At 40.9% G+C, this 27,516-nt stretch overlaps 1 protein-coding gene across 4 annotated transcripts in view; it reads left to right on the top strand.

The window, feature by feature from the left end:
- Nucleotides 1-27,516, top strand: part of FMN1 (formin 1) — a 430,597-nt gene that overhangs the window by 237,605 nt on the left and 165,476 nt on the right. For all 4 annotated transcript variants that reach the window (XM_078053416.1, XM_078053419.1, XM_078053417.1 and 1 more), the window contains one exon: nt 4,405-4,555. In XM_078053416.1, the coding sequence (XP_077909542.1) occupies nt 4,405-4,555 (151 nt within the window). The remainder of the gene's footprint in view (nt 1-4,404; nt 4,556-27,516) is intronic.

The following is a 27,516-nucleotide window of genomic DNA, read 5'->3' as shown; positions in this document are numbered from 1 at the left end:
TCTGGCCCATTCTCAGGTTGTGAATTCCCAGGATTTTGCACAAGTGACATTTTATTCTTCCCAGTTGGATATCTGTGTACTGTGACATTCATTTCTCAGATGCAGTATAGTGAGTACTTTGGATAAACAATGTTGGAGTGTTTAGAGGGAGAATGTCTGTCTCTACCAGGTCTTGTCTGTATTTGCTATAGACTGATGCTGGGAGAACAGTGTGTGCAATGTCAGATCCTTCTCTAAGATAAAGGTTCCATTTTACAGACTCTTCTTAGAGAAGAGCCCTGGTCTAAGTTGGAGCCTTCTCCAACATCCCTACAGCTAGCAAGTAATCATACGGACATAGAGCCTGAACCTATACTTAGGTTCACTGAAGATTTTTAGAATATCTGTCTTGTCTTTCGATGGGATCATCAACCTTATGATCTGGATACTTAACAGGTATGTGTAATTTTTCAGGTTTTATTAGAAGAGCCACACATAGCTGAGTCATTAGCTCTTTAGGTCAGAAGGGAGTCAAAAACCAGAAAATCTCTGCTTGAACTCTCATTCCCCTAACTGTTAAATGCCCTCACATCTTGTACCTTGTTGCTCAGAGAAAGTGCCAGTAGAGTACATCTAACATGTGTATAGCTTGTTAAGCTGGGTCTGTATGGCAGCAAGATAGGTTGGTTAGAAACTTCCATTCAAACATATTTGAATTTAATTTCTTCTGCCTCATTTCAGAGTCTGTCAAGAGGACAATGAGAGAGATGTTGACAATCTCTAGATTTGAAGTTCATTTGTTTGCAAAGAACAGCAAATAGAGAACACATTTTTGAACTTATTCCCCAAATCATTATGTGGTGGTGAATCTTTCAATTTATATAACATTTTGTATGTGGAAGGCAGGATATTAAACAAAATAACATGAAATTCACAATTATAAAGCAACTGGAAATCACTATTGGAGGAGTGGGTATTACCTTCAAGCTACGCATATGGTGAACTAAGTTGATTATGTGCTTCATATTGGCCCCTTTCCTCTAACCAAAAAAAATAAGGACCAAGAGTTTATGTGTGGAAATCTTGATGCTTTTTTAAAATGCTGATACTTTATTATTTCCCAAATGAATGGTTAAAAAGAGAGAGAGAGAGAGAAGATCCCGAAATAGCTCCTAACGATTAGTTGCAGTACTAATATTCCTTTTTGTCCCATTCAAGACTCAGATGACATTTCCTGAGAAATAGTTTCCCAGAATATTTATATGGAGCTGTGTTCCCTTATTAGTGTTCTCAAAAATTAATGTACAGACATTCCAGAGTGATGAATCCCACCTGTCAGCCCTGGGGTAGTGTGTTCTGACAGCACATGGAACTGTTCCACACCTGTGTCTCACTAGCCTGCCTCCACTCTATTCCCCTCAAGACTCCATAAGCAACCAATATCCTAGACCATAGCAGTGGTATAACAGTACCGCTGGGAGATATGGGCCCTTTGCCCACTGTTCAAGGTGGGACAAAGTCAAGCTGGAGATAATCGTTATGTTTTTCACTCCTTATGTAGTTGGCCATTTTGAGAAAGAAAACAATTACATACTCAAGGTCTTATTAGTTTCACTATAAGTTTAGGGCTTCAGTTTTAAGCAAAATGAAAAGTAGATGAATGTACTGAGTTTCTGGCATGAAGACTGCAATATGGCCGCTTCCCGCTGCTCCACACATTTAGTCTCTCTTATCATGGGTCCCTCAAAATGGTTTTGTACCCTCAGAGCATGAGTACTTCTTTTAAACTAAAAGGCTGTAGAGTTTCCGTGTAGTATTTATTTATGTACAAAACTAAAATTTTTTAGGGTGTGTTTTTTAAAAAGAGAGGAAATGGTATTTTAGTATTTTGTACAACCAGGAGGGTAAGCACTGTGTATAATGTACCCATGGTAAATCTTGGTCTTGGTCTTCTGGGGATCTAGCAGTAAAATATGAATTTTCTCCATTATATATGTACTGCCTCTCACCCACCTGATTGTTTTTGTTACTAACATGAACTGATTTTTAACTTTTGCCATTTTGCATTCTTCAGTGTCTCTTTTCTGGCTTCTAGAATAGGGAAGAGACATTTAGTTAAAGAAAAAGAAATCCTAATCTGTCTACTTTTTTGGCTTCCTAATAAATATGTTTTCCTAGTGAGTATCTTCTCCTCCTTCCTCCTCTCCTCCCTCCTCCCTCTACCATTTCTCCCCTCTCCAGTCTCTCTTTCCTCCTCCTTCTACCTCCTCTTCCTCTTCTTGTGAGCTAGATTTGTATGTTCAGTGGTCAGAGAGGAAGTGACCATTATAACAGAGGAGATGGTCTATTGTGAGCGAGTTCTTGTTACTGCCCAACCAAATGCCTGCTGTCCCCAACTCGCTGAAAGGTAGTATTCCAAAATTCTTTTATTCATTATTGGAAATGCCTTTTCCCATAGAAACAATGTAGTAAATGGTGATGAAGTGTTCAACCTATCAAAGCCAATTTACTCTAGAATAGGAGTGAGTTGCAGCCTACTCATACTAGCCTGAGCTCAGAGTCCTTGGAGCTGGGGCCAAGCAGTACAGGTGAAGGGATGGGGGTTGGGGAGGTGGGGGATGGATGGGTCTGAACAATCCCCCTATGCATCACACCACCTCCCTCTACACACCCTCTCCTCAGCTTCCCAGAACCTTCATGAGGCCCAGACCAGCAGCCCTTAACAGACTGCATGCTCCAAAATTCCCTGGCTCTCTTCTGCCATCAAGATCCCCCTTCCTAAGTGCAGCTGAGATAAGCACTTAACAGTGTTTGTGTTTCAAATGGAAGTTAAGTGAGTGGCAGAGGTGGGCAGCTGAGGCAGGAGCACAGGGATGGATGTACTTCGTTGGAAGTGTCCTAGATCTTGGGTGATGATTTCACAGGTATTCATTATACTCTTATACGTTATAGATGTCACACATATACTCTTAAATGGCTCAAATATTATAAAAAAGTGGAGAGAAGTGAATCTGAACGGACCAAGATGTTCATATTTCATGGGAAAGGCAGACGTGTAGCAAAATGTGAACACACAGATCCGAGAAGTCAGTCTTCCCATCTGTTTTGAATATGAAAATCGCCTTTTAGCATCAAAACATTTTGTGGACTACCCCATATAATAATAGTTCTTTTAGTTTTCAGTGATGGAAAAAAATACATATTAAAACAAAGGTAGGTACTTACAGATATTATGGATCATAATATATACATATATTTGAAAAGCAATAAATGTGTAGATGAAACATTATTTTTTTCTGTCTATGGGTATTAAGAGTGTTTAAAAATAATTTAAGACAGTAGACACTTGGGGGAAAATGTGTTCTGACTAAAGGAAGCCTGGATGGTAATCCTTCCAAGTTTTGGTCTCAGAGGCAGTTCTTTTATACCTGATTTTCCATATCTTCTTCTCTTTGTTTCAAAACTAGTGCCCCTGTTTTTTGAAGATAAAAAAAAAACCCTAGAAACAAAAAGTACAGCCTCCCCGTGGCTGCTTTAGTTGAAATCTCTGCAGGGGCTGGTGCAATGAAGTCTTTTGGTTTGTTTTCATTGTTAAATACTGTTGTTGGGGCGGAGTGTTCTAAATCAAGTATTTCTAAATGAGCTCAGTCTGTTCACAAATTATGGGTCTTGCCCTGAGTTGACATGAGCTAATCCTAAAAACCATTTTTAAAAGTATTAGAAAAAGCCCAAAGAGAGGGTAAATCTTTACCTTAGTAGAAGGTGAAGAATTTTTTTCTTTTTAAGAATTTTTATTAAGAATTATCCCATCAATATCTCAGAATTGGTTATCTTTTCAGCATTTATATGATGCCCATTTTTACCCATGATGGAAACACCATAGACTGAGGGAGGAACAGCTTATATGGTGTCAATCGTGTGAATCGCAGGATTTCTGGTCCCACTTGGTTTCTCTAAATCTCTCTTTCTCTCTTTGATTGTATCTAATGATCATTCGGTTTTGGAAATGGTTGTTAGCTTTGATGTTCTATAGTATATTTTGACTTTAAAAAAAAAGGTGTAACATGAAAAGCTCTTCTTCAAGCTTTATTAGAAGGAGATATATATAAACATACATATATAAATATAAACAAACTGAGGGTTCTAGAGGGGATGGGGGTGGGGGGATGGGTTAGCCTGGTGATGGGTATTAAAGAGGGCACGTTCTGCATGGAGTACTGGGTGTTATACGCAACCAATGAATCATGGAACACTACATCAAAAACTAATGATGTAATGTATGGTGATTAACATAACATAATAAAATAAAATTAAAAAAATATATATATAATCTTAAATGAGTTATAAAGTGAATTAGAGATTTCATTATATTCTGTTCTTTTCTGTTTTGATTTTAATGTTTAACTTATCATTTTCTCTTTTAAGCCAAAGTGCTACACCAACCTTATGGGATTCCTTAGAAGAACCTGATATTCGGGATACTAGTGAATTTGAGTATTTATTCTCCAAAGACACAACTCAGCAGAAGAAAAAACCTCTGTCAGAGACCTATGAGAAAAAGAACAAGGTCAAAAAGGTACTGAATGACTATAGTAATCATTGTATTTTTTTGTCATACGTGGGAATTCATTATGTGCTGCTGGTTTGCTGTTTTCCAAAAATGTTTTGGAAGGTTTTAAGTCACTGATGACAAAAGGGAGTCAGTAGTTTGAGAAATCTGTGCTTGTGCTTTCAGTCATATCTGAATTTTCAAACTATCTTCTTAATTTGATCTGGACTTTTTTCAGCTAATAATTCTATTGAAAAAAATATAAAATTTAACTTGTAATTAGTGAAAGTAATTATATGGAAAATATGTCTTACTCATTAACTTATTTATAAATGCATTCATTTAACAAACATTTATTGGGAGTATATTTATGCTAGGTTTTATTTTAGGCCCTTGTGGTCCAGTGTGGTAACCATTAGCTACATGTGGCTATTTAAGTAATACAATTAGATAAATTAGATAAATTAAAAATTCAGTCCTTCAGTGGCATTCGCCACTTTTCAGTTTTGTTTTTGTGGCTAGTGGCTACCATATAGCACAGATTAAAAAAAAAAATGTCATTATAAAAGTTTTATTGGGGGGGCGCCTGGGTGGCTCAGTCGTGAAGCGTCTGCCTTCAGCTCAGGTCATGATCTCAGGGTCCTGGGATCGAGCCCCACATCGGGCTCCCTGCTCAGCGGGGAGCCTGCTTCTCCCTCTGCAGCTCCCCCCGTTTGTGTTCTATCTCTTGCTATGTCTCTCTCTGTCAAATAAATAAATAAAATCTTTAAAAAAAAAAAAAGTTTTATTGGGTAACACAGTCTGACATCTGGGATATGTTGGTGAGAAAACCCCAAAGACCTTTGCCCTGTGGTACTTACATTAAAAATCAGTGTTAGAAACAAAACATTAAACCACTCGAAAAAGCAAGGTAAGGAAGATGGATTTTGGCAGGGTGGGGGCAGGGCTGCAGGGTTTTTTTTGTTTTGTTTTTAAAGATTTTATTTATTTATTTGACAAAGAGAGAGACAGAGAGGGAACACAAGTAGGGGGAGTGGGAGAGGGAGAAGCAGGCTTCCCGCTGAGCCGGGAGCCCGATGTGGGGCTCGATCCCAGGACCTTGGGATCATGATCCGTGCCAAAGGCAGATGCTTAACTGACTGAGCCACCCAGGCGCCCCAGGGCTGCAGTTTTAAGTGGAATGTTCAGAGTAGTCCTCATGGAGAAGTTGACTTCTGAGCAAAGACTTGAGGACTTGAAGTCAGAGGCTGCCAGCCATACATCAGAGAGCAAGTTCAAGATTCCCCAAGCTTTCGGGCAGATGTGAAGTTGAATGGCAGCTGAGCCATGCACAGGCTGCGTGACCTAGGTCAAAGTTCTTCCTCTCTTTGCCTCCATCCCCTCACTGTAACCTGAGATAATGACTACTCATATTATTATTCTAAGTAGTTATTAAATGAGGTAATTGATATATCATGCTTAGCACAGTGTCTGAAGCCGTCAGCTCTCAACAAAGGATGGCTACTCTCACTTTGTTACTGTTGATGTTACTGCTGCAAATTCTCAGCATTAGCATTTTGATAATAGCATAGATGGTGCTGAGGAAAAAGTATAATGCATCTATGGTTCTGCTCTTGATTTGCTGTGTGAGCTTGGGCTGCTCGTCTGTATTGTCTAGGCCATATTTCTTCCTTTTCTATAAAAATCTGAGTCTACCTGACCCACCAGGATGCTGTGAAATTGAATCTAAGAAGGGTGTGAAGGAAATATTTTGAGAAGTGTTATACTGAATATTATCATCAACCCTTTATTCTTAAATTATTTAGCGGGCTTCATGCATTGATTCATATCTCAAGGAACATTATGATTACGAAATCAGCTGTGCCTTAGAGGGGCAAAAATGACAAAAGCCTGAATGCAGTTTTCTGTTAATCGAATCAGGTTCTCCCACTGACTTGAATTATGAATGAAAATCATCATCAAAGTTTTTTCTTTTTTTTACCACTCAAGCACATGGGAATTATGTTTTCATGAGAAAAATGTGACACCAAAAATAATCAAATATCAGACCAAATCTTTTTTTTTTTTAAGAGTTTTTTTATTTATTTGACAGAGAGAGACACAGCGAGAGAGGGAACACAAGCAGGGGGAGTGGGAGAGGGAGAAGCAGGCCTCTCGCCGAGCAGGGAGCCCGATGCGGGTCTCGATCCCAGGACCCCGGGATCATGACCTGAGCTGAAGGCAGACGCTTAACCCACTGAGCCACCCAGGTGCGCCCAGACCAAATCTCTTAAGAGGACATATTGCATGAAACAATTTGAAGTTTTCAACAGCTATATATTCCCATGCAGTGTGAGGTTCATACGAGACAGAAGTAAGTGTGCTTTAAGGGCTAGCTGGCTTATTAAAATGCCATCTATAGACACAGAAGACTCCTTTCCTGTCTGAAAAGCACAAGAATAATTTCTGTATTCCACAGCTAGCCTCAATTTACCTCTTCCAGGAAGCCACTTCTGGCTAACCAGGAACTCCACTGAATGTTTTCTTATGCAATATCACATTAAACTTTTGTCCTCTCTTTCCTCTCAGATTGGTATTACCCCTTTCTTTTTTTTTTTCTCCCTCTGGATGCTTGATAACATGTTGTTTACTCATAAAACGAATTACTTCTGTTTTGGCAAATGAGTATTTTTAAAACATCAAAGAATTTGTTTTTAAAACATCAAAGCATTTGGTTGTTTATTCTTATTTCTTATCTCATAATTGTTTGCCTGTGCAACAGAGGATTTCCACTAAGGCAGTTAGTGCTTGATATGTTTATTCTGTTTCCCCGTCTGAGGGGAAAAATATGCTTCATTTGAACTCTTTAATCTTTCTGAGCAGCGAGATTGCCGTCGCCCCGTAGAACCCGCGAGTATGTGTACTCTCCACATCTCTCTTCAAGTGGAGGCAAACCTGTGGATCGACTGGGCTTTACCCTCTCGCGACTGGTTGGGAGTTTTCAGTGAGCCTGTGGCCTATGTGAGAGCTGAGATTTTAAGTTTTACAGAAAAAAACAAGCTGAGTCAATGCCAGAAAACTCTAACCCTGTCCCTTATGAGCTTTCCCTCCGCACCCGTAGTCAGATTTCACACTTTGAGATGGATGTCTCTTCCAAGAGCCAGATTTTTGTTGTTGTTGCTCTTAAAATGAAAGTGAAAGTAAATTGCAGAGGTTTTGAGCAGCTGGGGGAGTTTACAGCATCAGAGGCCAACTTCATCAGCTTAACCGCAGAATGATTCCCATGCAAGGCAACCAGGAAGAACATCGGCCAGATGGGTCTCATTCCTAATGATTGGAGTGGAGAGTATGTTGGAGATTTAAACATCAAGCATTACGAGTCTTGGCTGTAGGGACTCAGCCAGCGCTGAGACTTCCATGTGAGTACCTCTTAAGCGGAGCTGGTCTTCATTCCTCTGTGCCATCTACAGTCCTAGTTCAGAAGTAACTGTCAGAATTGCCAAGATCCTGCTGAACTTGGACACTAGTTTCTATTTCATCTTCTGTAGTAGCATTTGAAGTTCCTGTCACTGGCAGTGGTTATCAGTAAGCAGATACATATATTCTTTGGGCAGAGATCCTGTTCCATAATATCTTATCATCTGAGAGTTGGAAGGAACCTTGCCAGTCAGCGAATTCTGTACATGAATTTTCAGTATGGCAAATTTTGGTACATGAGAAACTGAGACCTAGAAAGATGACGTGACTTCTCGGGTTTGCACATCGGTGACTGGGAAGACGCCAATAACGACAGACACTTGAGAGGATGTACAAGAGCCTCAAATGTGTCTTCATTTCCCCTTCATTTAAACATGGATTTGCCGCACAGATGATGGTCATAAATTTTACTGGGATGACTGAGCTGACATTTATAAATGAGAGTGGTCATTAGTAAAATCACCAACAAAATACAGCTACACTTGTACAAATCCAAAATATTTCCTATATTAGAAAAGTATCCCAAGTTTGTTTGTTTGTTTGTTTGTTTGTTTTTGAGTCACTCTTTCATGAGGAAGCTAGATCTTTGAGAAAAAGGATGCTTTGGGTGTAACTCCAACAATCAATGTAGATTGAGAGCTGTTTTCCTTTGACTCTATCAACCATTTTAAGTATTAGCTGTAATACTAAGACAGATTTGTACTCCATACTCGGGCCTGTGCCATCCTCATTTGTGACACCAAACCATTCTGCGACGACAAACATAGCAGTCGCCAAATTGAGAACCCGAGCTGAAAACATCAGCTCCTGTTGGCACCACCAACACTCAGTACTGTCTCCTACTTTTTTTTTTTTTTTTTTTTTTGGTTCCTAATAACCTCAGAGCACGTTGTTTCACTTTCCCACACAGATTCCTTTTCTATAAAATGGGGAATAGCAACCCTTTACAGGCTTGTTATGAGGATAAAATGAAATCATGGTGATGAAAGTACTTTTTTTTTTAAAGATTTTATTTATTTGACAGAGAGAGACACAGCAAGAGAGGGAACACAAGCAGGGGGAGTGGGAGAGGGAGAAGCAGGCTTCCCATGGAGCAGAGAGTCTGATGTGGGGCTCGATCCCAGGACCCTGGGACCATGACCCGAGCCGAAGGCAGACGCTCAACGACTGAGCCACCCAGGCGCCCCATGATGAAAGTACTTTTAAGTATTTCCTAGAACTATGTATTAATACTTTTAGTCTATGAACTAATGATAAAGTTTTATGAAGAAATTCTTGAATGTCATTGATCCCCAAGGTCGTTGAGGAGTCTTAAAACATTAGTATGTCCATTGCTGAAACTATTTGCAAATGGTGATCTCTAGAGCATTCCTGTTTTTCAGGATTTATAGAATTCCACAACTTCCTAAATGCCACATGTAGACATCTGGTAGTTCATCTTACACTGGTTTATATATAGTCTTTTGCACTGTAAAACAGAGTTTCCACTGTCAATATGCCATACTTATACAGTCTCTAAGTTCCATTTGTTCCTGGGAAAGGTAGGTCAGCACCTTGACATGGAGCCAGGAATCTGCCTTCATCGTCTGAGATTCTTCCTCCTGGTACCTGTCAAGGAAGTGGCCGCTCTGATAAACTTTCCAGTTGCTTCCCAAACTCACCCTACAACTTGCAGAAAATTAGCATGACCTGTCACTATTCTTCCTCTCTTGAAATGCCAAGATCTCACTTTGAATTATAAATCATCTCTGGACTTGTTCCCTCCTCTGTAAGATGCATAAAATCATTCCTCTCCCTCTGTCTTTTTAATAGATATTTCTTAAGAATTAATGAGATAAAGACTATTCCCTGAGCACTTGGGGGGACGAGCTGGGGAGGGGTTGTGATGCTTCAGCAGACACTATTCTGTTGAAACTTCCTGGAGCCAAGAGCCTTCAGTTGTAACTTGGTCACTTTGGCGAGGATCATAGCTGTAATTCTTAAATCCCAGACTTGGTGTCTCAGTTTAGTGGGGAGGGGAGAAGGTTAGAAGGAGAACGTTGTTTGGAAGCCTGAACATAAATTTATAGGGTTTTCATAACCTGTTGCCTTCCAAGTTTATATAATTTCAGCTTTTGTATACAGAGATAATGTTTCTGGGCTGCCTTGGTAAGGTATGTGCATTATTTTTTCCCCCAGGAGCGGGGATGATTTGCCAACCGCTTTGTATTTCTCATGTGTTTGAAAAATGAGTGGTGAGGTTAGGGGTTATCATCTATAGAAATGAGTGAAATAACTTGCCCATGTGTTGATTGCACCAATATATATGACCTTGAGGTCATTATGCTATGTCCAGATTCCTTAAGTGATATCTGGATTGATAAGGGCTTTCCTGTTCTTCAGCTTAAAGGCCCCTGACCTGCCAGACATACCAAAAGCAAACGGGAGCTCTACCCCACAATAGGCACCAATTTACAAAAGTTGTGCCTTGCAAAGTTTATTTGGAAATAAGGTGACCCCAAAAGTTAACTTGTACTTTTACTTTATTTGCTTATTTAAAAAAAAAAATGTGGCTAGAGCTTGTCAAGTAAGGATATCAATGATTCTTTCAGAAAGTTAAATCTGAATATTATTCTTGGAGTTCAGCTGTATTTCTCTGTTGGCTGTTAAACAGTAACAATCTGGACTCTGCCTCCGGCCAGCCACAGAATCATTAGGATGCTCATTACCTCCCCCAACCACAAGAGGGCACCTAAGAACGCCGAGACTCAAAGCTAAATTAGCTTCTTCGAGCTGGGAGAAGTGTGCAAACCTGTACAGAAGAGTAACCGGCCCTCAGCACCCTCCTTAGTCTCCTTAAGTCTCTTCATTGTGGACCATGAGAGCACATCATCCACACAAAGTGCTGGGAGCCAAGTGCATATGAGAAAGGCCTGTAGGTATTAGTAGAATAGAAATTACTATTTGACATAGTTCTAGTGCTTAGAATGAATGACTGTAATATAAAAATGCATAAAGTATTAGGATTAGCCCCTATGTAACTGATCCTAGAATCATCTCCACGACCTGCATGTGTGCGCAAACACACACGTATACACAGCTTTATAAATGTTCCATATCTGAAGGGAGGGAAGTTTTTTTTTTTTTTTTAAGGGAATGAAGAGTTATTTGAATATAGATTTTTTTTTGAAAAACAAAAAAAATATTAGATATGACAAGATAGGCTATGAGAAAATCATTCTAAATATTTATATTTTTAAAAAGTATCCTTCCGCCTGGTTGAAGAAAGTTTTGATTTCTTGCCTGTGTTTTTCTGGACCTCTCATTTATGCTGCATTCAGGCCCTTTTCTAAGACTATGACATGGGCTGGAGCTAGACAGGGATTTGAGGATGGGTGCAGATGCAATGACCCCTCTGGCCTCCACTTCTGAGCTAGAAGTATGTGAGGATATAATAAGAATAGGCAAAGATCTGATATGTGCATTTAAGTCACAAAAATCAGGCCGCTGGATGCGTTCGCAGCTGAACTCATAAATGCTTTGCAAAGTGCACACAACTCCAACATACACAAAGGTCGTGTGTTCGCACAGGGACATGCTTAATGTGGACAGAAATAAGTCTTAAGAACCTTGCATTTAGGTTATGTGTATCAAGTGAAGATGACAAGGATTTCAATAGCGATGATAATAGTTAATGCTAAGTACGTGGTTTTGGGTTGAGTACTCGGCATGTATTAACTTATCTAATCGACACAAGAACCCAGTAAGATGGTTACTGCTATTTTTTTTTTTTTTTTAAGATTTTATTTATTTGACAGAGAGAGAGACAGCGAGAGCAGGAACACAAGCAGGGGGAGCGGGAGAGGGAGAAACAGGCTTCCCGCCAAGCAGGGAGCCCGATGCAGGGCTCGATCCCAGGACCCCTGGATCATGACCCGAGCCGAAGGCAGACACTTAACGACTGAGCCACCCAGGCGCCCCAGATGGTTACTGCTATTATTCCCATTTCGTAAGTGAGGAAGCTTCAGCCTAGAGGGGTTACATGACTTGCCCACCATTGCACAGAAGTGGTAAGGAAATGGATCTAACAACAACCCCAGAGCTTGTGCTCTTAATTACTTGACAAACGGTCTGTTGGACTCAGTTTAACTACAAGTCCTGGCTTGAAGTATACTTCAAGGCTGAATATTCCTTGGTCATTGTTTAGTGAAAGAAGCACTAGCTTTGGTGTCAGTAGACCTGGTTTCTACTTCTGGCTCTGACCTTAGCCAACTATTGAATCTTGGGCAAGTTCTTTAAATTCTCTGGCTCTCAGGTCTCATCTGTCAAAAAGACGCAAACTTTAATTAGATGAATTACAACGATCTGGTCATCACTTCCACCTTGCAAATAGGGGCACTCAAGATCCACCAACTTCCACTTTACTTATTAGAGAGAAGATAGACAAGGGAATTACATGTGAACCAACATCTCCATACTCAGCCCCAGGCACCATCTGAAGATCGAGCTGCTTGACACCATCACACCATGTTGTAAGAGTCATAGATATGTGGGAGCTCAGGGGATAATTGTCGGTAACCCCCAATCTTAAGAGACACAAATGGACCGGAGAATTCTCTTAAAATAAACCAAGTTTTTTTATGTACTGGGGTACTGACAGACTGGGAATATGATGGGGGAAGATCGCAACGAAGAGGCGCCAGAGATCTTGTCTTCAAGGTGAGTAGTTAGCAATTGCGGTGTGTCCAGTCACGTAACATCTCCGGCCTTAGTTTCTGTAACTGTCACGGCATCCAAAGTGGATGTGTTTAAAGATGCTTTCCAGATGCAGAATATCAGATCATATCTGTGTGAACACCTTCACACACACATTTTACAACTGAGTATAGGCAAGTGTGTGAGTAGAAAGAAACTGCAAAATCGGACCTTGCTTGGTCCGTGAGGAACGTGGGATATAACGCAAACCAGCGTCACATCACAGTTTTCTTCCTTCCAAGATGCCATGTTTCCCTTCTCATACTTGTCTCTACTTAACAAAAAATGCATTTGGCAGCATCAGCCTTTGGTCAGACTGGCCAGCCCCCATCAGCTGGTATGGCTTCACCATCCTCTCCTCCTCCGTCTTTCAGAGTTTCCAGGGTCCAGAGGCCAGCTAAGAGTTCAGGTTACACCAGACAAAGCTGTCCACGTGTTTCTTAGGACAGTCTGGCTTGACCCCACTACTATGGCCACGCTTCCAATTTTTGATAAAATACCTTTTGGCCCAGAGCTTGATTTCAGTTAGGCCTGACCTGATTTCTCTCCAGCTGAGGCTAATTTGCATGGCTGTAAACACGGGCCTTACAAAGCTCACCAACTGTGATAAAAGCAAAGGAAACCTGAGACCACTGGAAACTCCAAAACCCGCCTTCGGTATCTGAGCCTGACTCTGAGTCACGCCTCAGCCCGGGAGGCTGCCAGCATGCCGCAGCTAAAGAAATGTTATTCTGATTGATCTGATTAGGGCAGCAAGGTTAGCCATGGTCAATTTACAAAGACAGTATGAGAAGAAATCATGTGTGTAGCCATGTTATGGGTCAGCGAGACCCCTGCCAGAAGTTATGAAAAGCCACAGCTTTGCCAGGACCATTATCAGATCTCCTGGGTGGGGTACAAATGAGATTGGAAGGTTAGGGGCCCCTCCAGTGGGATGAATGACAAAAGGGATTGGGCTGAGAGGAGCTAGTGAATCATGCTTGCTTCCAGCTGGATTCCTTAGCTGCCAAGCCCCTTACATGTGAGTGGGAGAGCCTGGGAGTTCCCCAGTGCAGTGTGAGGAGGACTGTCCTAGCTCCTCATTGCAATGGAAAGGAGAGGGTGGACAGACTCATTGGAGAAGAACATGAGGCTCTAGATTGACCCACCGAAGCAGCCAGATGGAACCTATTGGGCATTCCGATCCCTTCCTCCACCCAAGAGTGGTTTAATTGGGATCTGGCTCCAGGCTTTGGTTACTAAATAACCTGAGTTTTAGTGTTTTCATTTTCATTAATTAGCTTTTATGCTAGGTACCTTATTAGTCAATTAGGCATTTTGCATGCGCAAAATATCCTAGGAGGTGAGAAGGGGGTCTTTAAAAATAATTTAGAGCTGCAAGTACCAGGGCGTTAATTCATGACCTAATTATCACATCACTTTTTACTCTCTCGCAGACTCTTGTACAACTTCCTTAGTTTACAGCAAGCACAAAAACTAACTTTTAAACTTTGTTTTCAAATGGTTATTGCATTCATACTGATTTTGAGGATTTTGGATCCTCCTCTCTGGGTGTGGTTCTCTTCTTCCCTGTCCAATTTAGGAACATCAGTGTTACAACACTGGGATAAGGTGCATTAATTAACAAAGAAAGATTTATTTAAAATGTAGCCAACTGAAAGCCACATTACTTGAGCTGGGGCTCATTATAGATAGTTCACTCTGTACTATAATCATCTTACTAATGGAAAAAATTAGACATTGAGATAGTTGCTTAGAGAAGAATGTGATTCAGAATGTAGCAGCAAAATGTCTAAAGCATACGATGTTTAGACTGATTTAGTAAGACCTTGGAGAAACTGGACCATGCAATGTCTTTGTTGTGGATTACGTCCCCTCTTGGGGTGTGGCGATATCCAGACAACTCAGCCCTATGGGACACAGCCATTCATTTGCCACCAAAGGAAGGGGTAAGCCTCTGAGGCTGAAGGTCCATGTGGAAGGAGATAGGTACAGACTCCCGCACTGGTCTGCGAGTCCTGTCAGCTGAGATCTTGGGGTTTGTCCCGGAGCCACCAAGAAGCCAGGAGCAAGGCTGTCGTAGAGGCCTGAGCTCCAGGCCTCCGAGCAACTGTTTCCTCTAGTACACCCAGTGCACCGAGAGTCACAACTAGTCTGAGGATGGAAGGGCGTAGTGTAGTAGTTCAACATGGGTTTCTTTCTGACTCATCACTGTGTTCATGGGACAAGGCTGTTCATCCCTCTAAGGCTCCTCCATACAGTTTCCTCATCTGCAAAGTGAGAATAATAATAGTATCTACTTCAAAGGGTGACTATGAGAATTAAAATAATCTCTGTGTTTAGCTTGGTGCCTGGTGCAGAAATGTTTGCTGCTGCCGCCATACTCTTGGCACCATCATCATTACCATGAGGAGTAGGAATAAGAACAATGAGAATCCTCTAGTGTCACCCCCAAGGAGAACAGAAGGTTGGACTCAACCAGAGGCCCCATTTCTCCTTCAGTCATGGCTTCTGAGCCCACGGAGAGCTACAGGATGTCCCTTTTACTCTGTCCTTTCTTTGCGTGTCCCATGGGGACACAACTATATCATTTTTTAAAAAATGCATTTAAGCTGGATGCTCAGAGATGAATGTCCTCGAGGTGTGCCAAGAGAAAACAATGCAATAGAACAAAAAGGTAACAAAATGTGTCTCCATTTGCTAGAACTATTTTTGTTTGGCTTTCATGGGAATCTGTGTTTGTGATACCATTTTAAATATGGCAGCTGCTGGCGGGGACGTAGGTGGCCTCCTGGAATCCTTTCAGAGCATGATAAGCTACAAATAAATATAAACACATCTACAATGGCTGATTTGGGTGATGATGGAATTCAAAGTATGATATTTTAGGTTGGTTTCCATATTAATGAAATAGACTGAATTAGCTATTATACTTTATTTAAATTTTCATCAGCATCATACATGGATATAATTTTAAGACTTAAGCGATATTACGGGGGCGCCTGGGTGGCTCAGTCAGTTAAGCGTCCAACTCATGATTTCGGCTCAGGTTGTGATCTCGGGGTTGTGCGATTGAGCCCCACATCTGGCTGCATGCTGGTCAGGGAGGCTGCTTAAGATTCTCTCTCTCCCTCTCCCCCTCCACCCCTTCTCTCTTTTTCCCTCTCAAAAAAAAAAAAGAGAGAGAGGGAAAGAGAGAGTTAAGGAGTATTAAAAGACTTAAGAAAATGAAAAGGTCCTCTGTCAACAAATTTCAACAAATTCAAGCAATTTTTCATACAGACCACATTCTCTAATCAAACTGAAATTATATATAAAAAACAGAAAGATAAATATGTCAATAACAAAAACCTCCTTGCCTTTTAAAATTTATATTCATACTGTAAATAACTCATAGATTAAGAAAGAAGTTATAATGGGACTCAGAGAAAACTTTTTTTAAATTTAAATTCAATTAATTAACATATAATGTATTGGTTTCAGAGGTAGAGGTCGGTGATTCATCAGTCTTATATAATACCCAGTGCTCATTTCTGCTTACTGAGTGATGGACAGTAAGCAGAAAACACTTTAAACTCAAAAAATAGGGCACCTGGGTGGCTCAGTCGGTTAAGCGTCTGCCTTCAGCTCGGGTCATGATCCTGGGGTCCTGGGATCGAGCCCTGCATTGGGCTCCCTGCTCGGCGGAGAGCCTGCTTCTCCTTCTACCTCTGCCTACTTGTGCTCTCTCTCTATCTCTCTGTCAAATAAATAAATAAAATCTTTAAAAAAAAAAAAAAACTCAAAAAATAAAAATATTGTTTATCAAGACTCCTAGGATGTAACTAAATGTATGGTTATAAATGTTTATATTAGGGGAAAAAAAGGTCAAAAAAAAAGTTAGCTTCCAAAATTAATAGCTAAAAAAACCCAAAAAACAAAGAAAATAGAAAAAAATGTTAGGTTAAAAGATAAGAGAAGCCATTTTTTTTTAGGTCAAATGTGATCAAATATTTACAGTTTCATGTGATTCAACCAAATACAGTTTAAAAGATGAGAATGGGAATTTAAAAAAAATTTTAAAACATAGTACAAAAGATCAATAAAGTTAAAAGTTTGTTCTTTGAAAACAATAAAATTCACACACTTTTGGCAGGATTGAGCAAAACAAACATATATAAAAATATTAGGAAGGTAAAAGTGAATATAACTGCAAGATGCAAAAGAAATGTACAAGATAAATGAGAATACCATGAGTAAACTTTTGCCAATTAAAGAACATGAAATAAAAAACATGAAATAAACAACTTCCTAGAAAAATATGAATTACCAAATCTGAGCCCAGGAGAAACAGAACACCTGAATGCCTATAACTACTAAGGAAATTCGATCAGTGGTTTAAAATCTTCCCACAAAGTACCAGATGGTTTGATTACACCAAATATTTCCTTCTTACACAAAATGCTTTAGAGACTAGAAAATGATGTTACACTCGGAGCTGGCATATAGTCTTTTTTTTTTTTTAAAGATTTAATTTATTTATTTGACAGAGAGAGACACAGCAAGAGAGGGAACACAAGCAGGGGGAGTGGGAGAGGGAGAAGCAGGCTCCCCGCGGAGCAGGGAGCCCGATGCGGGGCTCCATCCCAGGACCCTGGGATCATGACCTGAGCCGAAGGCAGACGCTTAACCGACTGAGCCACCCAGGCGCCCGGTATATAGTCTTGATAGCACCATCAGACAAGGACAGGAAGTACAGAAACAATACAGTCTAGTTTCTCTAATATAGATGTGAAGATCCTAAACAGAGGATTAGCTAATTAAATCCAGCAATGGATAAAAATTACTGTATTGAAGGCATTAAAGTAGACCTAAAATAAAAGGAGAGCTATTCTGTTTATGAATAGGAAAACCAGTATTATAAAGATGTCAGTTAACCCCAGGTTGATTTCTAGTTTCATAGTAATTCTGATCAAAATCTAAATAGGATTATTTGGAATTTGAAAAACTTATTCTAAAAATTTGTATGGAAGAGCAGAGGTTCAAAAATAACCTTACAGAAACAACCTTAAATGTGATGATTAGTAAAAAAGTCCCCCCCAAAAAAATTATTCCATTGATCTGAAGTTAAACACATGAAAATCCAAGGAATTTTATGGAATCACATATCTGTGGCAAAACTGTTTTTTTAAGCAAAGGAATAACAAAGTTGAGAAAAAAAATCTGAAAAAGAAAAATCAGGAGGATACTTATTCTACCTCATGTCAAGAAAAATAAAGTAAGGTAAGTATGGTATGGTACTAATTGGCACAGAAAACAACAAAACAAAGATTAATAGAGTTGAGGGTTCAGCAGCAAGATCAATGTATTACATGCAAACTAATATATGCTAAACATGGTATCTCAGATCAGTGGGTAAAATTGACTCTTAAAAAATATTTTAAAAATTGAATATATATATATATATGGCCCAAAGGAAAGAAAAAAGATCCCTCCCTCATATCATGAATAAAAATCCATTCCAGATGTATCAAGTACATGAAAGGTAAAAGTTAATAGTTTTTAAAAAAGAATATAGGAGCCTATGTTTTAACCTTACATGGAAAAGACACAAAAAGTATAAATCAAATAAGAAACAATGTACATTAAAATAAAAAACTCTAGTTCATCAAAAGATAGCACAAAGAATATGAAAAGATAAGCCACAAGCTTGAGGAAGACATTCATAACATATATAACTGAAGAAGAATTACTCTCCGTGATACATACAGAATTTTTACTGATCAATAATAAGTTGGTCACCTTCTATTAGAAAGATAGGCAAAAGACATGAAGAGGCTTGTCATGGAATGAATGGTCAATAAACATGTGAAGAGATAATCAACAAGTCAGAACTAGGAAATGCAGAGATCTCATTATAGACCCACCAGCTTGGCAAAAATTAATAAGTATAACTGAAATATCGGGAGGGTATGGAATGGTAGGAGTTCTCATTGTGCTAACTGGGAGGTCAGTTGCTCCATATACTTGGAAAGCAATTTGGCTTTACCTAGTTCATATGAACATGTGTATACCCTCTGTTCAAACTTCTGCACATTTGTACCAGAAGACTCATATGAGAATGTTTGTGAAAGCTTTGTTTATAATAGCAAAAATCTGAAAATGACACTGTTATTAGAGTAGACAAATGGACTGAGGTCAAGTCACGGAACAGAATACTATACAGCTTTGGGGCGCCTGGGTGGCTCAGTCGTTAAGCGTCTGCCTTCGGCTCAGGTCATGATCCCAGGGTCCTGGGATCGAGCCCCACGTCGGGCTCCCTGCTCAGCGGGAAGCCTGCTTCTCCCTCTCCCACTCCCCCTGCTTGTGTTCCTGCTCTCGCTGTCTCTCTCTCTGTCAAATAAATAAATAAAATCTTTAAAAAAAAAAAAATACTATACAGCTTTGAAAGAGAGTTAGCTATCGCTCCATGCATTCACATAGATGATTTTTAAATGAGATGTCAAGTGAAAAAAGTCATGAATGATTCCATTTGTCTGAAGGTCAAAAATGTGAAAGCCTACAAAGTTGATGGAATCATACATTTGTGACAAAATGATTTTTATAAAAAAAATAAAAGCAAGGGAATAATAAACATAAAATCAGAAGAGTGGGTCCTTTGGAGGAAGATTTGGGGAAGCTAGAGGGCTTCCAAAGGTATTAGTAGTTCTCACTTTCTTAGTCACTATGGACTTCCTATTGTGATAGACAAAGATTTTTGTATTTCAGAATTATATTTTAATTTATAAAAGTTCATTTTACTTCTTTTTTAAAAGAATCCAATTATCTTCTTGAGTTCATAATTTATTAATTCATAAATTATAGTTTCTTTACATATTTCTTTTGCTTACTACTTTCTTTCTGTTCCATCTTCCAAGTTCCTTTTTAATATTTTTTTTGTTCTGACATCTGTATTTCAAGTTCGAGGATTTTTCAAATAGTTGGTGACCGTTGGCTGCTATATCATATATAAGATTGAGGCAAGATAAACCTGCATGGAAGCTCAGTAGAAATGGACAAGGTTTGCCCATTGGTGGGTCTCACCGTGGGGTAAACAGTTGCAGACCAGCCATTTATTTCAGTTGGGAGTTTGTCTTTGCTTTTATTTTATTTTATTTTTTATTATTTTTTTTATTATGTTATGTTAATCACCATACATTACATCATTAGTTTTTGAGGTAGTGTTCCATGACTCTATACTTTCAGGGATCATTTCTACAGTTTGTTATTTTATTTTATATAAAGATTTTATTTATTTGAGGGGGGAGGGGCAAAGGGAGAGGGAGAAGCAGGGTCCCCACTGAGCAGGGAGCCCAACTCAGGACTCGATCCCAGGACCCTGGGATCATGACCTGAGCTGAAGACAGACACTTAACCAACAGAGCCACCCAGGGGGCCCCTTGTCTTTGCTTTTAGACTGATCTGTTTTTCCAGATGGATTTCTCCAGGCACTTGATTGGGGCTGGGGAGTGGTGCATCAGCCTGACTGCTAGCATTCTAACAGAGAGGCTAAGAAAGGATGTGGAATTTCAATAATTACTCCATTCCACTACAAGACCTCCACCCCCCTGTCTGCTCTGCCTGGTGTCCATGAACCCCAAGTCTGTCTGGTTGAATTTCTCTAGAAACTGTATTTCCTGAGCATATAGGTGAGATTATACACCTGGCACCTAATTGCACTATATACCAACTTTTAAATCATCCCTTATTTTTGGCTCCCTGCCTCACTGTTGCCTTCCCAAGCACATGATCCCTCTAATGTGTACGTGTCCAAGGTTCTCCCTTGCCCAGCAGACAATGAGATTTGTCCTTCCATAGTGCCATGGAATTTACCACTCTTTCAACTACTTCTGCCTTCACATTTTCTGTTTTGAAATTGCAGGGGGTCTACTAATTTCACTGAAGATAGATTTTGGTTTTGAAACTCAGTCCCATTATTTGGGGCTGGTTGTATAGGAGAAAAGGAAGTGAAAGGCCTTTCCTCTGCTACCCGACAACTCAAACACATCTTGATTTTCACATTTTAGAGGCTATTGCCTTGTTGCAACACAGGTGATGGGGCATGTACATCCTTGTAGGAATGAGATGTGTTTCAAGGGAAAGCATACAGGACAAGTAGTCAGACGTGTGTTGACTCTGGGCAAATCACCTACTGTGTGCCTTTTGCACTTGTGCTCTTAGGAGGTGATTCGTCCATATGAAAACCTCAGGGTACTTACGCTGATGACTCTAGTCAGGCTGGAGGTAAGGGCTCACTCTTCATGAATGATAGTAAATATTTTGGATTGCTCTGTTATCCCATTCCCATGGACGCCTGAAGGGTAGCATATAGTGTGTGCTCGCTGGATGCGCAGTGAATGCGAGGAGGATGATAAAGACTAATTACTAACTGGGGGAAATGTGCTGGGTTATGTAGCATCAGCCCTGACAGAATCTCCTAGCAGTTTTAAAGTACATATACACAGTGCTCTTTCATCTTTCCTCCCTTGTTAGAATTTCCTGGAATCCTCGTGTCATGGTTCTAGAACGAACTCAGTGAGCCTACTAGAAGTGGTGTGATACTTACGTCTCCTGTTCTAGGTGAAGCTTGTCCATAAAAGGGAAAACTAAAGTTGCCTCAGGCGTCCTTAAAGAAGGGAACGTTCCCCTTTGGCTTTTGCCCCAGATTTTGCCTCCTGATGGCTCAAGGCCTGAAGCTAGGAGAGCCCACTGTCACTAGGTCTTCACCGTCCGAGCAGGAGTGGGAAAGAGCCAGGTAATTTGCATCGTGGTACACTCTGAATCAAAGGCCATCCATCATTTCTGATATCTTGAATGCAGTGATTATCATATCAAAGACACACGATGACATTGAAGATAATAAGGTTCCTGTTGTCCATCATCACTACCCAGCTTGGAGTAATTATTAGCACGTGTTCTTCTCAAAAGCCTAACACTCTAAACTTTGGAGAGAAAAAGCCCTATCGGAGTCACCAAGAATATATAGGAGACTGGGTTCAGTGTTTTAATATTAAATGAGGAATATTGCTAAGACAGGGAGTCCCAAGGTCTTACAAACTTTATTATTTAGAATCCTTAAGAGGCTGGCATGGCTTATCTGTGTTGCTGGCCTTGGCCTTATGTAAGAAAGCAGTCATTCTTGACTGGGCACATACCTTCAGGAGACGGAGAGGGACGGGCACATTTCCAGCTGGTTAGTCCAAAAAACTCTGGGAATTGGGGATTGTATAAACATACATGCATATATGTCAGACATTGTGCTAAGTGCCAATGAGAGTGAACAACAGAATATGTTCATTTGAGGTCACCTGACTCCAGAGTGTGGCCCCTGGGGCAGCAGCATACGTATTACCTGGGAGCTTACTAGAAATATAAGGCCCTCAGGCCCTGTGTTAGTTTCCTGGGCCTTCCTCAACATACCGGGTGACTAAAAACAACACAAATTTATTGTCTCATAGTTCTGGAGACTAGGAGTCTGAAATCAAGGTATTGGAAAGAGCCATCCTCCCAGTGAAACCGGTAGGGGAATCCTTCACCTCTTCCCATCTGCTAGTGGCTTGCTGGCAGTCGTTGGCATTCCTTGGCATGCAGCATCGTAATTCCATTCTCTGCCTTTGTCATCACTTGGCATTCTCCCTCCGTGTCTCTGTGCCTTCCCATGGCCATCTTCTTATGAGGACACCAGCCACATTGGATTAGGGGCCCATCCGACTCCAGTGTGACCTCATCTGTGTTAATTTTTTTTTTTTTTTTTTTTTAAAGATTTTATTTATTTATTTGACAGAGAGAGACACAGCGAGAGAGGGAACACAAGCAGGGGGAGTGGGAGAGGGAGAAGCAGGCTTCCCGCGGAGCAGGGAGCCCGATGCGGGGCTCGATCCCAGGACCTGGAATCATGACCTGAGCCGAAGGCAGACGCTTAACGACTGAGCCACCCAGGCGCCCCTCATCTGTGTTAATTACACCTGCAGTAACTCCATTTCCAAATAAGGTCACATTCGGAGGTATTGGAGATGAGGACTTCAACCTATCTTTTGTAAACGGAATACAGTTCAGTCCCAAACTGAATCTTATTCCTAGTGGATGAGAATCTATATTTTTAACAGGGTCCCTGGTAATTCACATGCACACTAAACTTCTAGAGGATAGCCCACAAATTCTTAATTGCCTTATACTATAGACAGTTTTCTATAGGCAACTGCAGGCTTTGCCTACAGTTTATAGAAGTATGTAGGATCCCCACCCCATGCAATCCCATGCAATTTAGGAATGACTGAAAGAAAGCTTTCACCCTTCTCCTCAGTGCTAGGTCCAGTGGGGAGAGAAGGGGAAGAGAAGGAACATTTCCTCTACTTGTTTTGATAGCCATGCAGATTGCTTGTTGGGATGGGATTTTAAAGTAGGATTATAAATACAGAAATTTAAAAACAATAAAACATGACTTAAAGCTCCATGCCTCTGGTATATCTTGAGCGGTGAGCCACTGTACTCCCAACCCTCCTAAAACAGAGAGTAAATAAATTCTCCACCCAGCTATTAAAGGCCGAGTTATACATATGGAATAAGTTCCTGGCCTTGGGAGGGTTTGAGCCATGATGGTTGGAGGCCACCTGAGGGCATGGAATTGAATTTTCTTGGGTTATCCTGTTGTTATTAATATCTGTCACAAAGAGAGTCCCTCTTCCGTCTCACTCTTGGACCACCGTAGCTTAGCATGCACACCATCAGTTTAAAAGGCAGTCTTGGACAGTTGGGCCTGTGTTTTGTTTTGGTTTGGTTTTATGTTTTACTAGAGGTTGGATCTCTTCATAGTCTCCTGTTTTCTTTTTTCATTTTCCTTCTGCCACATAGCCCTCTGTCTAGTTGCTTCTCCCCAGGTCAGCTGTCAGTGGCTTAGCATTGTTTCATGTTCATTACAGCCAAGCACCCCTGGAGGGGCCCTGAGCTCTCAGAGACGACAGGATGGTATTTCTCACCTGTACCTCTGTGTGGCGGTCCTTTGGCCCAGCCTGAAGACAGGGCAATGAATGCACGGATGTCTCTTGGTCATTTTCTCTCCTGAATCTCTGATCAGTGGGAAAATGCATGTGATTTTGTTTTGACACAAAAACTTCCAAACCACCAGAATTATCTCCTGCCCATATTCCTGTCCCCCCTTCACCTCATGGTGCCCCCCACCCTGTCCCAGCCCCGGCCTTCACCTGCTGTGGTCTTCTCTCCATTTGCTTTCTGAACAGAATTCGCTGGTCTGAAAACCAATAAAAGGGCTTTTCTGTCTCATCAGTAAGGGTATGGGATGCCAAATATGTTCTCAGACGCAAGACAGGGTGACAATTCGCCTTTTCACATTTCTTGGTGAAAAGCCTAAATCCTTAAAGTAAACTTCATCTGAGCAATTTTATGTGTCCCCAAAAATAAGGCCATGGAAGAGATTCAGACCTAGCAGTCTGACAGAACAGTGAAGCTTAGTTTTCCTTGAAACATTTAGCGGGACAGATAATCAGGCTGTGTGTGGAAAGCTTATTTTAATGGCCTCATCAGGCCAGTTGACAGAGGCCACTACCCAGAAGCCTATCTGGCCATTGCTGACCCATCAGCTTGTTTGTACCAAGTCAGGTGACACTTCATAATATGGCACCATGGAGCCAGCCAACCGACTCCTCTGGCGGTGACGCCAAAGAGCGGCAGGGGTTGGAACACAGGAGACGGGACAAGGAACCTGAGTCAGCATTTATTTTCCTGGGCACCTGCCAAGAAACAATTGCATGTTTCCAAGGAAGCGCTCCCTCTCCCTGAGGAGAGAGAGAGAACAAGATGATAGCCAGCTCTGGTCTTGCCGGTCCCCTCCAGCTGGCCCTTGCTCCTTGGCATCGGCTGGGAGGAGGAGTCGCTTACCTGTCTCATCTCCAGTCACTGCCACACTAGAAATGGCAGGGAGGGCGCAAGAACAGAAAGCGGGATTGTGTCCGTTGTTTTGTCCCATGAATTTTTTTTTAAATTTTGTGTATAAGGCCTGCATCCATGGGGTATTATGCTTCATGGCCTTGTATTATCTTGTATCACTTCTTAGAATTCCCTTGGGAAATTCTCACTCTTTCTTCCAAATTAGATTTCTATTAATTATAAAGTAAGAATTTGCAGTTTGGTGCTGGAGGGGTTGCGAGTGGGTGACAGTTCAGTAAGGGAGCACGAAAGCTAAGGGTTCCATGTTATACCCTATCTCGTCCGCAGAAGATGCTGCTCTCCAATCCAGCTGGTCGGGACGCCACACGAATTTATATTTGTGATTTGGACATATCCAGAGCAGGTTTTCAGCTTGACTATCAGAGCTTGTAGCCTGTAGGATAGGTTCATCAATTTCTAGGTCTCTAACGTAGGGTTCTGTCTGCCTACCAGCTTAGTCCACAAGAATGTCTTTGAGGTAAATGCAACAGTCCTTATGAAAGCACCTGGATCCCTTTGGCAGCCAGTGGCTTAGAAAAGCAAGGGATTCCTGTCGATGAGACAAGCTGCCTTTTTATTAGTAGTGCATGGGCTTTATACCAGCCTCTTAATGTCTGTGGTTTTGCCAAAGAATGGCGGTCAGTGAGTACTGATATGAAGCATAAGCCAAAGATCACCAGTCTGAGGGCACAAAAATAGAAATAATGTTTTTTTAGAATTTTGCTTTGGAGAGGCAGATTGTCTCCTTCCTGCGTACTCTCCGCCATCTTCAGTTTCCTTGAGAGAGGCAAACCACGGACTCATTTCTTCTAGAGTCGAACATGACTCACGCATGGATATTTGAAATATATCCTTGTCACGTAAGGAAATATCTGCCCATATCTGTGGATCCTTCATTTATTTGTTTGTTTTTGGTGGAGGGAGGATGATTCAGGTAGGAAAGGCTTTATGTCTTTATTTGCCTAAAGTGCCCGGGAGATGTTTGTTGGCAATAACATATGTGGCTGTATTTAACTAGATATGGCGCCTGTTCTATGATAAAACCAACTTCACTGAAGATGGGAATCTTATGACTGAAACGGAGAAATTTCAAATGTGAGGACTAAGCCAAAGAACAGAGTACCTACCTGATCTGGCATAGGTTTGATTGTGTTTGATGTCCAGTGAAGGTGTAGGTGGAGAAATTCATCATCTTCAGTTTCAGACAGGGAAGGCTCCCTGGAAGAACAAGGCTTCTGTAATTCTCTTAATTTTGTAGCTCTGCCGAATTCACTTGGCCAAGTATGCTTCCAGCATTCATGGTCTATTCAGACCATTTATTTTTATTTTTACTTCTGGCCACGTCTGCCAAGCTCGGGCAGAAAGCTGAAATATATGTGGATTTTATGTAGATGTGAAAAATCCCACTGGGCCTGGCAGGAGTTCTTTCTCAGTCTGTCTGGCAAGACTTTTCTAGCTGAGTAGTCAGGGTGTGTTTTTTTTCCAGTGTAGCAAATCTGTCTTCCCATTTCTGTCTTAATTCTTATTCAAAGAGGCAGGTTCTTCTAAAAATCCGCATATGTAAGAAATAATAATCATTTGGATACACCAGCTCAAGGTGCAGGATTAGGCAGTGTGGGACGTTGGCCTGCCTATCCCCTCTCTGAAAGGCATTGCAAGAGCTCCTTAGGCAACGTAATAGTACGCATGTGTGACTGCCCTAATCCAGCATGCGACGGGGGTCTAGAAAGGCTTCGCCTTAAACTAGGCATGTCTAATAGGGTTTAACGCAACCTGTGAATTTGCCCCTGCACAAGGTCAGCTTGTAGGTCAGTGGAATGCTGCACAAATTGCATTCTCCTCCAGACTGTAATTATACCTAGGAGAAAGCTATGTGCTGCCAAGTTCAGCTGACTCCAGATAAGACCAAGATAAACTGAGGGCTTGCTAACATTTCTTAAAAACTGATTTTCAAAGATTTGATAGAAAGCATCTCTTGTTTAAAAAAAATAATAAATGACCGTCTTAAGGTTTGTGAAGGAGCTTTGTGTAGACGATGGTGAGACCAGCTATTGTCTGCCTTCCCTGGGAGCAAAAAAAAGATTATTTGAAATGGAAGCATGAGGAATTTGAGTCAGACATTAAGTCAAACTCTCTGGTGCCAAAAGTTACTTAATACTAGAAAATGATTTTGAGGATTATGACAAATCAAGTAATATGTACATGAGGATAAAGAAGAAAGAAAAATGGGCATTGAGAGTAGTCATAGAATAGGAATAGGATTAAAAGTTTAGGCTGTGTTTGATGAGAGAAAATGGCTCTAAATATGTGTGCATTGTATGAAGATAACCTTAATAATTTCTGAAAGTATGACCTCCTTGTAAAGTAAGGTCCATCTTTAATTTCTGGGCTTACCCAAAGGCAGAAGTTTAAGTTAGACAACATTTGCAAGTTTCTTCAATGCTAAGGGTAAATGATCCCCAAGCCCACTTCAACTAGTGTATGCACTGCATGAGCAGACTTTTACAGGTACTCATACTGTCTCATAAATATTCTCCAAAGTATCTTTCTTGAACAGCATGGAGTAGGCACTGATTTCCTAAGAGCCTGCCTGGGGAGGAAGTCACATCGGGAACTTCAAGGCATCGTTCTGCCTACTGGCTCCACGTACACATGGAAAACCGTTTGTTTGACGCTCACATTATGAAGCTATGGACTAATAAAGTCGGGAAGCCTACCAGTATCCACAATCAAATGCAGTGCCTTGGCTTCAAGGTTGTCGGCCATCTGAAAGCCCCTGCTGCTTATTTGTCCTAATGCCTGGAAGAGCCAGTAGTCGTGCAGGATGGAAAGAGTCC

Source organism: Halichoerus grypus, chromosome 8, assembly GCF_964656455.1.
Source record: "Halichoerus grypus chromosome 8, mHalGry1.hap1.1, whole genome shotgun sequence".
NCBI lineage: Eukaryota > Metazoa > Chordata > Mammalia > Carnivora > Phocidae > Halichoerus > Halichoerus grypus.
This window is presented reverse-complemented; position numbering and strand designations above follow the sequence as displayed.